This window comes from Dendronephthya gigantea, unplaced genomic scaffold (genome assembly GCF_004324835.1).
Source record: "Dendronephthya gigantea isolate DGI-Jeju-01 unplaced genomic scaffold, DenGig_1.0 000108F, whole genome shotgun sequence".
Lineage (NCBI taxonomy): Eukaryota > Metazoa > Cnidaria > Anthozoa > Malacalcyonacea > Nephtheidae > Dendronephthya > Dendronephthya gigantea.
Window position 1 is genome coordinate 241,610 of NW_021163118.1, and position 16,687 is coordinate 258,296.

At 37.1% G+C, this 16,687-nt stretch overlaps 1 protein-coding gene across 1 annotated transcript; it reads left to right on the forward strand.

Annotated features, from left to right (window-relative positions):
- Positions 1–3,141: 3,141 nt before the first annotated feature.
- On the forward strand, positions 3,142–15,729 carry LOC114534892. The gene is made up of 3 exons (XM_028556368.1): positions 3,142–3,328; positions 7,596–8,101; positions 15,343–15,729. Exons 1-3 carry the CDS (start codon positions 3,305–3,307, stop codon positions 15,710–15,712), a joined length of 900 nt encoding a protein of 299 aa, XP_028412169.1. The 5' UTR covers positions 3,142–3,304; the 3' UTR covers positions 15,713–15,729.
- Positions 15,730–16,687: the final 958 nt, after the last annotated feature.

A 16,687-nucleotide genomic window follows, 5' to 3' on the forward strand; every position in this document is an offset into this window, starting at 1 on the left:
TTCACGGGGTTTTCTGATAGTAGTTTTTTTTCCAGATTTTGGACTGGTGGACAATCGCTACTCAGATACTGGCTTTATAAAGCAGCTTTGATGATGTATGTCTTGCACAATGCTATGATCGCGTTGCTTGGTTCAACCATAGCGGCATACAAGGTCCTGAGCGTAGAGTCAGATGTGGAAACTCGAAATCCTGGATCGAAAGCAGTTGTGGGTTTGATGTTTCTTGTAACAAATAACGGATTCCGTTATTTTTTCGCAGATTTTTTCCTTTCTAAAATATTTGGTGACGAATTGGATATAAGGCGGCAATACGATAGAAAAGAGTATGGGTGCTTAGAATGAAGATGATCATGAACAAAATTCTCATATCATATGATATCTACTTCAACACCTGCTAAGTAATATTTAAAACACTCAAACTCGCGTTTTATCATATCTATCTTCTTTTGATTTGCTAGGGAACAGAACGATAATGGAAGGGGGGGGGGGGTGTTCATTCATATATTCAGTTCTGCCCGACAGATTTCTTTAGTAAGTGCAATAGCATTCTAATGGAGTCCGAAAAGTTTTTAATTTTGAATAAACATGCACTCCCCCCCCCCGATTATCGTTACAATTTCAGTCCGCCACCCAACTAAATCATGGTAGTTCTAAACCAGCGTCTCTAACCTCGTAACCCCAAGACCACGCATGACCATGTTTTCGCTAACTTTTCGCGTTTCAAAGATTTTACAGAAGTTCTGCCTCAATACTTTAAAATATTATAACCATATCACAAGCATATTTGAGTAATGAGGGATAGTTAATGAGTTATTGATCACTGGTGGAGTATCAAAGTACTTGATTATACTCAGAATAATTATACCCACATTGATTTTTAGCATTTCAGATTCTTAGCAATATTTATAATGATATAAATTTTGTAATAAACAAAACACAATTGTTCAGGCCTCATGCAGTTTACATTCGATGTGAGTATGACAAAGTACTTTTGATTATATGTCAGCTTGTCAAGTATTAAATCTGGTATTAAGATAAATCCAATATATCTATTCATTATAGCCTCCTCCCCAGGCATCTCTTATGTATTAAAAATGCATATTTGGCTTGGGCTTGCTGTGTGAGGGATGGCATATAGTAGGCTTACATAATGCACCCAGCGAAGCGTGGAGCGCGAGGGTGTTGATGGGAAGATTGCGGTAAGACGGGGAGCGCCTGGCATATCTTGTTCGATTTCTTGCAAAAGTCGATTTCCTGTAAGTGATCTAAATTCACCGTCTCAATCATGACGCAAGATCCCTTTTGTCATTTCGCCTCCTTTGCCACAATTTCAGGTAATAATATGGATAGTATGTACTGGTTAAGGGAAAGTATATAAAACAGCTATTTCTCCATGTTATACACTTACACCTGAAATAGAAAATCAAAAATAGAAAATCTTAAATAAAATAGAAAATAAAGAATCAATCAGCGGAAGTCAATTACTGATGATTTTTATTGAGATTGGTTATTGGCTGACCATGTTTCTATTGACCTGTTTCAGCTCGGATATCACTTTGGCTCATTCACTAGTGTCATTTTCATTATTTAACCAACAAAGCAAATACCATAACCAACACAGTTTTTTTGTTAGACAGGTTCTCTTCCCCAACTCTGTTTTAATAATGCAATCAATGAAAAAAATTCATGTACATAATTGGATTTGAGTGGTGACTGTAGCAGTATGCACGCCAAGTATAGTATACTGTTAGCTTATAATCATCGAAGGGAATCACAGACTTTGATAGTTTATGCATATGGTCTAATGTATTGGGGTACATGAAGGATTGCCATATTTTTCAATTTTATATGAATTTTGGATTTTGCAGAGCATTTATAAAACTAAAATAATATTGGACTGTTGGGAGCTGGCTTTTTTGCCTGAATAATTGAAATAATGTTTTTCAAAGCATGACAACAATCCTTGCTGAGGATCATCAGTGATGACTTATTCTGGCACTGCCAGTATGTGTTCAGGTCCTATTATAATGAACCACTCAGTAATCCTTAACTGAATCAAGTTGGCGCATCCTTATTCATACCTATATATACTGTATAAGAAGTCTGAATATTGCAATTATCGTTCTCCCAAACTCCCACGCGTGTTTCTATTTAACAATTAGACAACGAGTCCGAGTTGTCTATGAGCGAATAGTCAACGAAGGCGAAGCCTGAGTTGACTATCCGCTCATAGGCAACGAAGGCGAGTTGTCTAATTGTTTTAGTATACACCCTGTACCTAGATATATTAATTTCGAGAAAATAATCGATACACCGCAAAATTACACCGAAAAATAATTTAATTAATGCAATTTTATACGGTCGCGCGAGCGAATTTTTCCCAAACGTGCACTATCACGAATAGACGATGGTTGAGTAGCCAATCAGAATGTAGGATTTGTAATAGACAATAGTCGGGTGTATACTAAAACTGTATAGAAACACGGAAAATGTTTTCTATTTCTTAAATATTAGAGATTTTCCAGACCAAAGTCACCAAATGGTAAACCCGTCAGCAGGACGGCGATTATATCTCTACCATTAATAATATGACGAATAGCGTGTTTTTTTCCTTTTCCAAATGTTATGTTTGTGAAAAATTGATCTAAATCTTGGTTAGTGAAAAGTTTATAGCTTCTTGAATCAAGGTTTCATGAATACATGCATTTGCCGGCGCTCGCCATGTTTTCTTAAATTTTTGCCTCATTCTATTCTATGCGACCAAGCCTCTTCGACCAAGATGTGTTTCTGTAATCTGAACAGAAATCGCGACATGTAATATGCAGATTTACATAGCCATGCATTTTGGATCTTTGTTGAGATATTATTTGATTACAGCTTTATAAGTTGTTAGCGCTCTCTTTGCAACCTCGCTTGCAACGTTCCGTGTAACTTCAGGTAAATTGAAGTTATCAGGGTTATATTTTGCCGGTATAAGTATGTATGTCGGTTCTGCTACGAGTATGTTTTAATATATATCATATTGAATTTTGGCGGAAGTAGAATGCTAATTATCTCCAAATTTTTCGGCACGCTACTGCATGATTGTAAATATTACACTTAGACTTAGTTGTGAACTTCCTTTATTGATTACATCACTCTTCCAGATTTCCGCAAAACGTGAATTTTTTCAAGCCGAAAAAATACCGGCTGGATCGCAGTTGCTAATTGTTCTGCATATTTTACATCCATATTTTATAACTGTTGTAATAAACAAGACATTGGTTAGGATTGTATTTCAATTTCTCGGGAGTTGGCCGCAAGAATGACTGGCAGTGATTCAGAATTGGTGAGTTCGTGGGGATTTCGAGTTGCAATCTGTCCTAAACCATAATTCTTATTTCAAATTGTTGGATTTTTGGTTAAGTTGTAGGCAAAAGTAATTTATCTAAGGATAAACAGAGGCTAACAACTCAATCATTTGCAGCGTCAATCCAACGGTAATTGACGGGGACCATATTCGTATATTCTGCTATGCCTGGCTAATTTCCTTTGAAAACAACTTTACTTTCAATAGAAATAAGCCTGGCATAACAGAATACATGAATATGGTGTCCCCCAAACGAACGTTTGATTAACGGCAATATTAAAGCCAGACTTCGTCTACATATCAGTTATAAGTGAGTGTGTGCCGTGTGGCTCACAGTTTATCCGTCAATAACACACGGACGAACTGGGAGACAAACTATCTTTCGCTTGCCAAATTCGTCAGGTTAGTATAAGTCGGGCCAATGCGTATAGACATGGCATGGGACAAATCATTAAGGTGCTGTTCACATTTTCCCAGTTACCCGAGATTTAACGAAGCGTATATAAGATGATTTTGAGGTATCTTTTTGAAACAGAACAAGCACATTATATTGTTAGCACTACTTCGAAATCACAACTATACTTTAGGGTCATCTTATTTACTCATTTCAATACGTCAAGTCATCGTACGCTTCGTTTAACCTCAGTTAAGGGGGCAATGTAAACAGCCCTATGGCTAACTTAATCTCCATTGCTTGTATATCTATAACAACGTCAGAATATAGCTAGTCGAGACAAGCAACAAGTCATTGGAATAGGTTTTCTTGTGTTGTTTTTTTAATATTTGTCTGATGATCATGAGCAGTTAAACAAACAGGTATATCCATTTCTAGTTTGTAGGAGAGCAAAAACTCTAGTAGCCCTATGCAACGGAATGCGGAAACGTAATCCCGTTGACATGTACAATTCCGGCGTAGCATGTTGTCTATAAAAACATATCACTTTCAATTGTTCATTCACCGCTGGTAAAACTATTAGTCTACAATATTTTAATACATTTTGCAGATATATATGCATTTACATACAAATACCTAAAGATGGCCTTCAAAATACACATATACCTAAGTACAAAGATGAAACATATATAGCCTTATAGCTATATATTTCGTCGAGATCAAGCTATATAGCCACAGACTTGCAGCATGCACTGTTTGCCGACGGCCGACCTCTAAATGGATAGAACAGCTGTTTAGAAACATTTTTGTAATCAAATCTTTTATCTTGGGTATTTCTGCAGTCTGCCAAATTTAAGAATATATCGCTTCAAATTCTTGCGATATCCTCTCAACGGACCTTTTTCACAACGACTAAAAACGCTCACATTCATTCGAACATTTCGATTCGCATTGTAGATGAATTGACGTGTATAATCATACCAAAAAAAATTGTTAAAGCTATTATTGTCTTTCGTGTTTCTGATATAAATTTTCCTGTAGGATCCGGATTTTTTCTGCAGTCACTTTGAAAAAATATTATCAGTCTCATCAGGCAGTTAAACCATACAATTATTGACAACTATTAATCCAGAGGTCGGAAAACAGTGGGCAACATCCGGGGCAACGGCAATCTTAGGTGTAGTACTTTAGCTATATTTATTCTATAGTAAAGATTAAAGCCATTATTGCATGCTGAAATTTTAAGCAAACAAGACGCCTGTTCTGGCGTTAACTCCGGCGTGCCGCGCACGTGCCAGTCTTCAATATAAAGCTTCTGCATGAACATAAACAATATAGCCTGTGCACAGACGCAACGCTCCCTCTCAAAATCGGGGAGCGAGCGTCTGTGCACAGGCTAAAACAATACAGTTCATATTCATTTAGATGCCTTGCGAACATAAATGTTGTTCGATCGCGAAATTCAGAAGCACATCGTACTTTAAAAAGTATAGAACTCAGAAGTTCAATTGTTCAATTATGTAAATAAACCACATGATACGTTCATTTTGTCTTACACTTTGCCTTTGGAATTCGTGCTTATATAGTTATATTAAATTTTCAATCCTGTGCAAACTGCGACGTGTCAACGCGCCCATACACTGCCACATCTTGTTAAACGGCGAAATAGCAGCGATATTATTAAAATAGGACCAGAATCTACATTTATTAAATAATTATATTCTTACCCCAATTCAGTCTAAACTTAATCGAACAGCATCAAAAGAACGGTTTATTTGTTCCTCTTGGAGGAATTGCCGTATCATGCGAGCGAAATCGAATCGCGCATCGGAAAATTAGCCAAAGCTGTGCACCACAGCTCTTAGGAGACAGGACTGGGACGTAGATAAATCCCATCACATACACATTTCAAATACTAACGTATTTCGCGCCATTGCAGACTTGCGACGACGAAAAATAAAAAAAAAATAAAAATAAAAAAAACAAAAACAAAACCGATGCGAATTTTCAACCCCGTCGCTGACACCGGAGTAATTAGTTTATATATGCAATCACCATGTCTTAGACTTCTGGTATTGAGTTGTGCGGTGGGTTTATTCGACATTAGGGACCTTATAAGCATTTAGGACGGGAACACGACGACGGCAGGTATCATTACAATGCTTCATTGAAAAGAAATGAGTTATTAAATACCTATGGAGTTTTAGACGTGATCTACGTAACTACGTTCTGTTTACAACGGCAAAACGTCGTTTATTACGTCCTATGCATAACGTCAGCATTTCAGAACCCAGCGAGCGCTAGCTAGAATTAGGCTCTAAAGAATTGTCGGAAACGTAAACAATGTTTTTAACGTTTTATGTGTCCATTGTTGTTCTTGAAATATGTTACATGAGCCCGCAAAATGTGCCGGCTGTACCAGGGAGAGCGCATGCAAAAACAATACCTGTATATATATATTATTATATATTTATATATATATATATATATATATATATATATATATATGTATATATATATATATATATTATAATATTATATATATTATATATTATAATATATATATTATATATATAAATATATGTATATTATATATATTATATATATATATATATATATATATATATATATATTATACACCCATTTGCAAAAACGTTGGCCGCAGATAGATAGATAGATAGATACTCGAAATCTAATTAGAATTGCATATGATTACATTTGCATGGGATTTCAATCATATTACACAACATATGCAATTCTAATTAGATTTCGGGTATCTATCTATCTATCTATCTGCGGACAACGTTTTTGCAAACGGGTGTATATATATATATATATATATAATTATATATATTATATATATATATATATATATATATATATATATATATATATATATATATATATATATATATATATATATGTATATATATATATATATATATATATATATATATATATATATATATATATATATATAAATACCCGTTTTTTACTTTTTCTTATTCAACTGCAAATCCAAGTCCACTATCAACAACACACTTTCTTGCGTGCGTTAGCATGCTATCAAACAACCTTTGAATCATGTGGCCATCGAAATGCGACCGATGACCTAACAATATTCTCGCGAAGTTCTCCGAAAGTTTTGAGGTTGTTGGTCATGAGGAGCTTCCCAATTCTGCTGCTTTAAATAGCCCCAGAGGACATAAATGCCTATTGATGATATATTAAGCTTAACTTTCGAAACATGTGAATTACGGCGGATTATGCATGTCACATGAAAAAACAGCTTTGAGAACTTCTTTGCAAATTTTAAGTAATATCTCTATTATTTTCTTTTTAATTTTTTCCACAGTAAAGAAAATATTTAAACAATTATTATCATAGCAGAAGTAAAATGTCACTGAAAGCTACATAGTATCAGTCTTTGCCTCAAACTCCTTTAGACTACAATCATTTTTTGCACGGCGCGTCTAAAACCGGTTCTGGTTTCCTACATAAATTTTCAGTGTTCAGGCTTATTTTTAGTGTACCAATACAAAGTCCCAGCACACATGCACTCTATACTGCTCTCCTTTGGAAAGTCAGTTTCGTAAAGTACATATGTATGAGACAATATATCCATGAAGTGGTATTAAACACAAAAGTTTCGTAGTTTCCAAATTGACATATCTCTTAAAGGTTGAGTTGGATTATAAGTTGCTAGAAAGATTACGTCGTATAACACAGCCTTTATCCCTGTATTTTCGTAATCTGGGTGAGACTGTTCACCCTTGATAAAATTGTTCAAACCCATGGGTTTGCTTCAGGTGTAAACAGTGCTTTAATTGTGTATTCATTATCTTTTCACAGGAACCAGTGCTTGTTCGTCGAAAGCCGTCGCCATTCAGATTCCCTCGGCTGTCCGCGATCACTTGTCCTCCACATTTCAATTGGTTATTTTTCCTCGTTCTCATAACTGGGCAACTAATTGGAATTATCCTATTCACCATTTGGGCTGTTGATTGTTTCTTTCGCGAGTTTCGTACAACTGGATTTTGCAACAATTTCCATCTGTTCTCGGCACCTGAATCGTTTCAATTTCTCTGGCTATTGTTTAGTTCTGCGAATTCCTTCTTCCTGATATACCATACTATTTACCGTTCACCAGCGTTTGCTGGTACCCGAAAAGTTGTTGGTCATTTGTATAAGAAAAAATATTTCTATAAGATCAATCTTGTGCTAACGGTTGTTGTCGTGTATGACATCTACGTGATGTCAAATGAGCCACAAACATGGAAGACCATGTCGTATATATTATTCATCACGGAGAAAGTTTTTACTGTTGCGCTGATGCTTTTTCTCAACTTCTTACCCAGGTAATGACACACACCATTTATGGGGTGGGGCCTTAAGCTAGGCAGTTTTCTGTTAAGTAATATAGCTTTCGTTTGAACAGAATATGAATACTAAAGATAGACGGGTGCGTGATAACCAATTCGACAGAAGATTCTGATAACAATATTTCTGACGATTTAATATAAAACAATGATACTACAGATATAAGCTCAGTGGCTTACGAGACACGATAATTGGTACATATTCATATATTCATGTTAACAGACCTAACAATTGATGTGAAAAGAAAATAATTATTCTTGCACAAAATTAATATATGAATATGTGCCTTCTCCCCCCAATTATCGCGTCTCGTATGCCACTGCACGTATAGACTAGTAAAAAACACGTACTCGTCGCTGACAAGGGCGTCAATCCATCCCAAAAAGTGGGGGGGGGGGCGGACTCCAAATTAGGAAGGTCAAGAGGTATGCTACCCGAATAGATTTCTTGTAATTTCGGATTTTTTAGCAAATAATTTTGCTAGTTCATGTACATCGACGTTGTCTAACTGTTCCTGGTGTACATGGCAGATAGAAATATGGTTAAGTCTACGCTGGGTCGTGGTGGTTCGGAGCCACGTTTTCAGTCGTCGCAATGCAGAAAAGCTGCGTTCACACTCACATGACGAAACTGGACACACTAGTAGAAGTTTCAGTAGAACCAGCACTTGGGGAAACAATAAGGCACTGCATGTTCCATACTCCGATAAGTAACCTTTGCCTCATGCAACGAACAAAATTTCATTAAACATGATAAAAATTTGGGGGATTATTAGATATTCGTCCCTCCAACTCCAAAAACTGGGGGGGACGCGTCCCCCCCCCAGGATTGACGCCCTTGGTCGCTGGGATAACACAGTCGAACTAAAAACGACCGTCCGTACATAAATGCGATTGGAATCAGGCTGTAGATCGATTGAAAAGGGACTATAAAACGATTGAGAATTGACTGGCCGGATATTGGTTCGAAATGCAATATAACAATTAAACAACTGACTGTAGCCCCAGAATATAACACCGAAAGCCAATTAAGGTGGTCTTATACACAAAAATCACCATTTATCGCTGCCCTTCATTAGCTTCATATCTAAAAGATACCTTGTTATGACGAGCTCTGTTTTCTGTGTTCTAGATCTCGTACAAAAACAACTCAGACACAGAGTTGGAATAGTTTTGGCAATGTGCGTAATTGTCTAACGCACATGCCGATATATTAATTTTTAATTAACAACAAATTAATTATTAATCGACAGATAATAAATTCAATCACTAAGCAATTCGCCCAGAAAAGGTGGGGCTAATTTAAACGCCACAAGCCGCCTTGGGTAAAGGGACAAACCCCACCCCGTCATGACAAGGTATCCACAGACAGACTTGTAAATCAGCAAAACAAATAATATATAAAACATGCACATAAGAAACACACATATAAGAATCGCGGTAAGGAAAAGGTACTGATCTCCAACCAGTTGTGCCCCTGCATTGACCGGCCGAGTATCTGCAACCCGGAGTCGCCAATATGGAAATAGTGACATGAGATAGAGAAGCGCGAGCTTTACCCCTGTATCAGCATTGCGCACGATTACCAATGAGTCACATTGTAGTTATCGTAGTAGCAACTAATGTGGGATATAACGAAATTAATACGAAGTGTGCAGCCAAGGTCAACTAAGAAGTGTGCAGCCAAGGTCAACCCCAGCCAGGCACGGTAACAAATGACTCATGTCGACATAGGATGCGACATAGGTCGCGAAGATAAGTTCGGACTACGAATGTACTTGCGGAATGCGTCAGATTTCCACCTACCCATTATTCTGATTTGGGCGTCAGAAAAACCGCATTCCGCAGGGAAAGTAGCTGCACCAATTCGGAAAGCTGAACCACTTGAGATAATTGAGGCACCCCTGGAGACCGTGGGCAACTCGTTATTTCACCAACCCGCAATAAGGCAAAAAAGGCTGTCGTACACATTGCCCTAAATAAAGTGCGTGATATTCACTAGATGCAACGAGAGAAGTCTGTTGCAAAATTGTGCGGAGGATAGAAATAGTGATTGGAAGGCGTGCATCAACACCGGAGCCAAGCTTACCATATCCTTTCAACATTTCGAGAACCCAAAATACCTTCGTAGGGTCATGCACGCCCGCTAAACGGTTACAATAACAGCATAATGGCGCTGCATAGCTGCATAATGGCGCTGAAACATGAATGCCATAAATAAACCCAAGTCTGAAGGCGATATGGGCAGGTTGACTGAAGCAGATTGAAAAACTGTAGATGAAAACTGATTGTAGAGTTTCCATGCCCTGCGATAGGTAGGGATTGACGATGGCTGCAAACTAGATTGAATTAACCGCGAGGTAATAGCGACCAAATTTGTGTGGTTGAAGGTGAGGCGGTATGACTGTCGGTGTTGGCCGAACGCCCACCGGAGCTAGCCGTTTGAACTTCGAAACCTGCAAGTGAGATAAGGAGTCAGCCAAAACATTTGTGAAAGAGAATATTAAATTGCAAACAAGCCAGCACCAGGCGGCGAACAAACACCATAACAGTCACATCACGAGCAGTAGCCTTGTTATCAGTGAAAAAAGTTATACGCTAGTTACGCATCTGGTCTCCCCATAGAAGAACGCTTAATACGATTGCATGGGTAAAATTCCAAAATCGTTATGTTAAAAGTTTTCCAATTGTTGGGCCAGGTACCGTAACACCACTCAAAACCAAAAAGCGCGCCGTAGCCGAGGCTAGCCGCGGAATCGGTGTACAGGTTAAGTCTAGCAGAGTCTGTCATTCCACATGTCATGGAGAAAAAACGATCGGCCATTAAAATTGGCTAAAAACGACTGCCAAATTTCGAGATCAGCCTTTGCCGATTTAGTTAGGCGAATGAAATAATGAGCACACCGTACACCCTTAGTTAAATCAATAAGACGTCGGAGAAAGGCCCGCCCAGGGACAACGACTGAACAAGCAAAATTGAGTAAACCGGTTAAAGATTGTATCTCGCGTAATGTGACCCTTTTGCGACAAAGAAAAGCCGATATCAATTGCTTGCATTTGTCAGTTTTATCCAAAGGTAAGCGGGCTTCCATGCGCAAAGTATCTAATTCAATGAGTAAATTCGTTGTGTGGGCCGATCGTTTTTTCTGGAGCGATTGGCACGCCTACGTGTTCACAGAGAGACAAAAAGCGAACAAGATCAATGCGACATTGGTGATAAGTAGGTGCGGCCATTAGATAATCATCGAGAATGTGGATTAGATGTGCGATTGACAAGTGTGTCTTAGCAACCCATTCGATAGCAGTTCTAAACATCTCGAAAGTGCGACATGACGACGCACGCCCCATAGGCATAACTCGATCATAATAATATTTGCCTTGCCGAAAAATACCCAAGAGATCGTAATCGGCAGGGCGTATAATACGAAATGCGCTTTTGATATCTGTCTTCGCAAGAAAACAGCCGCGCCCAAGCTGCTTGATCATAGAAACTGCATCATCGACACGAGCATAGTTCACAGAGGTATGCTCGGGAGCAATCCCATCGTTAACAGAAGCACCGTTCGGAAATGACAAATGGTGAATCAAACGGTACTCCCCTGGAGTTTTCTTAGGAACAACGCCTAACGGAGAGACTCGAAAATTGGAAAAAGGGGGATTGTCAAAGGGCCCAGCAATGCGATTCGCCGCTAGTTCTTTCGAAAGTTTAGCATTAACTATTTCCGGGTTCTGTAGGGCCGAAACGAGATTTGTTGCAAAAAACGATATACGAATTCCTTTAAAATGAAGGGGAAAACCAAATTGAAAACCATTATATAACATAGATGTCAATCGCACATCATATCCATATAGTAGAGGGAAGAGTTTATTAATTTGTACTGGTGTTGGCAGAACGGGACTTGGGCGCTGCAGGGGTTGACTGCGAATTTGAGCGTGAGAGACGAAAATTACATCGGAAGGCGGAGTGAACTATGCCACATTTAAAGCATTGATGTTTAAAATTACAGCCCGGACAATCGCCGCCCCGATGGAACTTGCGACAAAATCCCCTGGGAACAAAGAGGGCAGGAACTGACGCTGGCGAATTAGACCATTGATGACGTGTAGGTGGCTGTATTTTAGTGAAGCGTGAATGATTGAAATTTTGCGCCCTTATCCACAGTTCCCAGTGAGTGTCGCCCCACGGTGCATCGGCTGAGTTAGTTTGACGCAAGAGCGTAGTAAGAGATATACAGAAAAACATATACACACATATATAATCAAATATATGCATAATATACACATGATAAATGAACTACAACAGTGCCAGAGCTTTCAAAATAGCCCCGCGATAGCTCCTATACAAACAATATTGCCCTTTTGTGTTACAATGAACGCCGTCCGTGAATAAAAGAACACGCGGGCGGGATTGAAAAATTCTCGATGTTCCCATAGAAAAATACCCTGCTCCTCTGCAAGGACCACGGACAAGTACTGGCGCAAAAGAGCGGCCTTGGTGTTTAAAACACTATCAGATTCCCGCGTTATGGCGATGTTGCAGTCAATCACCTGGCACACCCCAATGACGCGAACGTGAAATTCGTCGCGAAGTAGGCGAGCGAGCTCTTCAAGCCTCCATCCTACTACCTCAGGAGCGTGTGTAGTCAGATCATTTGTGCCCAACTCGAGAATTATAATGTCAGGTTTGGCAGATCGGACATAGGAAAGATCAAATTGAATCACTTTTTCAACTGTACGGCCACCTGTACCCAGCATAGTGACATAACCCAATTCGGGAATATGGAAATTTTGGGATGCGCGGGAATCGAAATTAGCCTTTAAATCATCCCGTAAGCGACGGACAAAAGAATGACCCAAAATTAGAATATTGGGAAAGCCAAAAGACATTCTAAATTATTTCTAATAAGAATAAATATAGAGATAGTTACCTGTTCACAGAAGTGTCAAAAAATTGAAATTCTATCTGTAATGACCTTGTCGAAGCGAGGAGCAGAATGAATTGGCAGCACATTTTGCTCTTTATCTATACTGACCCTCATCTCCGCTCTTCCACGCGTTACCTATATGTCATCAGAATTCCAGGGAAATTACCCGCGCGTCAAACTGAAGTATTTAATCTGCTTAAATCTCAAGTGCAGGAAGCAATAAGTTCTTTATTGGTATGCCAATAATTCCTTTATTCTGCAGAATCTGTTCTTGAAATTTCAAGGGTGTCAACTTAAATGTCTCCCTAATATATCCTGAATATTTTTTTCTAAAACATATATATATATATATATATATATATATATATATATATATATATATATATATTTATATATATATATATATATATAATATAATATATAATAGATATATATATAGATAATATATAGATATAATATATATTTAATATATATATATATATATATATATATAATATAGTATGTATATATATATATATATATATATATATATAATATATATATATATATATAATATAATATAATATAATAATTATATAATATTATATATATATATATATATAATAATAATATAATATATAATATAATATATAATATATATAATATATATATGTAAGGTGTATTGTTCTTCTGCACAAGTATAACCAACCGGGCAAGCAGAAAATTCTACTTCACCGCGGTGGGAATCGAACCCGCGACCTTCGCATTTCTAGAACGATGCTCTACCGTCTGAGCTACCAGGCCAAGTTGGGAACGACTGTGATTTTACTTAAGTTGTTATTGACAATGCGGAGTTTCGTCCTTTTACATATCGTTATGCAGTTACTTCTGCAAATGTTGATATTTTTGTACTTTTGCTCTCAATTGAGCCATGTGTTCACTTGTGGATATATATGTAAGGTGTATTTGTTCTTCTGCACAAGTATAACCAACCGGGCAAGCAGAAAATTCTACTTCACCGCGGTGGGAATCGAACCCGCGACCTTCGCATTTCTAGAACGATGCTCTACCGTCTGAGCTACAAGGCCAAGTTGGGAACGACTGTGATTTTACTTAAGTTGTTATTGACAATGCGGAGTTTCGTCCTTTTACATGTCGTTATGCAGTTACTTCTGCAAATGTTGATATTTTTGTACTTTTGCTCTCAATTGAGCCATGTGTTCACTTGTGGATATATATGTAAGGTGTATTTGTTCTTCTGCACAAGTATAACCAACCGGGCAAGCAGAAAATTCTACTTCAACGCGGTGGGAATCGAACCCGCGACCTTCGCATTTCTAGAACGATGCTCTACCGACTGAGCTACAAGGCCAAGTTGGGAACGACTGTGATTTTACTTAAGTTGTTATTGACAATGCAGAGTTTCGTCCTTTTACATGTCGTTATGCAGTTACTTCTGCAAATGTTGATATTTTTGTACTTGATATATATATATATATATATATAATATATATATAAAACGTTGGCCGCAGATAGATAGATAGATAGATACTCGAAGTCTAATTAGAATTGCATATGATTACATTTGCATGGGATTTTAATCATATTACACAACATATGCAATTCTAATTAGATTTCGAGTATCTATCTATCTATCTATCTGAGGCCAACGTTTTTGCAAATGGGTGTATATATATATATAATATATATATATATATATTATAATATATATATATATATATATATATATATATATATAATATATATAAAATATATATAATATAAATATATATTAATAATTATAATATATATATAAATATATATATATATATATATATATATATATATACCCGTTTGCAAAGACGTTGGCCGCAGGTAGATATATAGATAGTTACCCGAAATCTAATTAGAATTCCATATGTTGTGTAATATGATTGAAATCCCATGCAAATGTATTCATATGCAATTCTAATTAGACTTCGAGTATCTATCTATCAATCTATCTGCGGCCAACGTTTTTGCAAATGGACATAAACAAAAAAAAAGCTGGTTAGCTTAACCCTGGGTTAAAGCAAATCTTTACATTTTTACATTAATTAAAGTTGAATATCTTTTTTCAAAAAGAGTTTTTAGACGTATAGAATTTTTTTTTTTAAGTTCTAAAACGAACAGTGGTTTAGAAACACATGAACCAAAAAAATGAATTAATATTTAACGCTAGGTTAGCGCTAACCTAGCTTTGAACAACTGGCCCCTGTATAATGAATCAAACCTCTTTTGTAAGATACGTTTAAAATGGCTTTTTTTGTTTTTTAGGTTTTGGACCGGTGGTCGACTTTCGACTCTCAAATACTGGCTGTATAAAGCAGCTTTGGCGGTATATTATGTCTTGCAAAATTTTGTGATGGCTCTGCTTGGCTCAACCATAGCTACATACAAGGTCTTAACCATAAAACCAAATGTGGATACACAAGATCCCGGACCTCGGTCCATTGTAGCTCTAATGTTGTTGGTAACTTACAATGGATACCGTTATTTCGTCGCTGAGTTCTTTTTTTCGAAAATCTTTGACGATGAGTTGGACATATTGGGTGGAAAGACCATTCAAGAGAGTATTGGTGCAAATGAGCAAAATGGGCAAGAATCATACACAGCATTACTTACTCATACTACCACCAATTTCTGATTTACGAAAAAACTGTAGGGCATCAATAGAATGGAGAATATTTTTAAAAAGTTTTAAACAGCTTGTTGTTGTAAATTTTAAATATTAATTGATTTCTTGAGCATTACAAATCAAAATAATCATAAAACAGCCTGCAATGTCTGCACTCTTCGAAAAGCATAACTCGAAAGTCAACAACATGCCATAATTATCTATGCATGGCATAATTTAACTAAACGCGGGAAACCCGCCCGCTTGCCTACATTAACAAATCCACGAAACTTGTAGTTGTAGCCTACTGGGGCCGGTTGTATAAAAACGTAGTTAACTTCAACTATGATTAGCGCTAATCACTGTACTTAAATACTTAACTATGATTAGTTAACTACACGACTTAACTGCGTTGCACAAAACGTAGTTTGTCGGATGATTAACTAATCACGTAGTTAACTTGCGTGAAGCTTGCGTGGGGTTGTTAAACAGAGAAATAGCATGAAGTATCGCGAAATTATTGACCGCCATTATTGATTTTGAACAAGACTGTGGACTCATATTTACAAAAAATTACAGAATTTTGAAATTTTTGATTTAAAATATTGTAAAAAATGCAATAAAACAAGGAAAAAGTTCAATTTAATTCAACGAAAATGGCGCTCTTCATATAAAAAAGGTCCCTTTGAGTCAAAATACTGGTTTCAATTGAAAATGGAGATAGCTAATCTTTGCTAGGATCGTATTTTGGCATGGACACGTCTCCCGAAGCAAGAATATACTCCGCTGCTGCCCAAATGACGCTATTTTTAACTACGATTTGGAAAGTTAACGATGCCCTTGAGGATAGCTAACTTTAACTAGATTTTAACTACAGTTAACGCTAACTACGGTTTTATACAACTGGCTTAACTACGTGATTAAAGGTAACTACGTTTTAACTACAGTTAATTGGGTGGTTAAAAAGTAGTTAATCCGTAGTTAAGAGTTTTATACAACCGGCCC

Coding starts and splice junctions, on each gene's coding strand:
- LOC114534892 (XM_028556368.1), top strand. CDS start 3,305: ATGACTGGCAGTGATTCAGAATTG. Junction 3,329..7,595: donor CTGGCAGTGATTCAGAATTG/GTGAGTTCGTGG, acceptor ATCTTTTCACAG/GAACCAGTGCTTGTTCGTCG. Junction 8,102..15,342: donor TTTCTCAACTTCTTACCCAG/GTAATGACACAC, acceptor TTTGTTTTTTAG/GTTTTGGACCGGTGGTCGAC.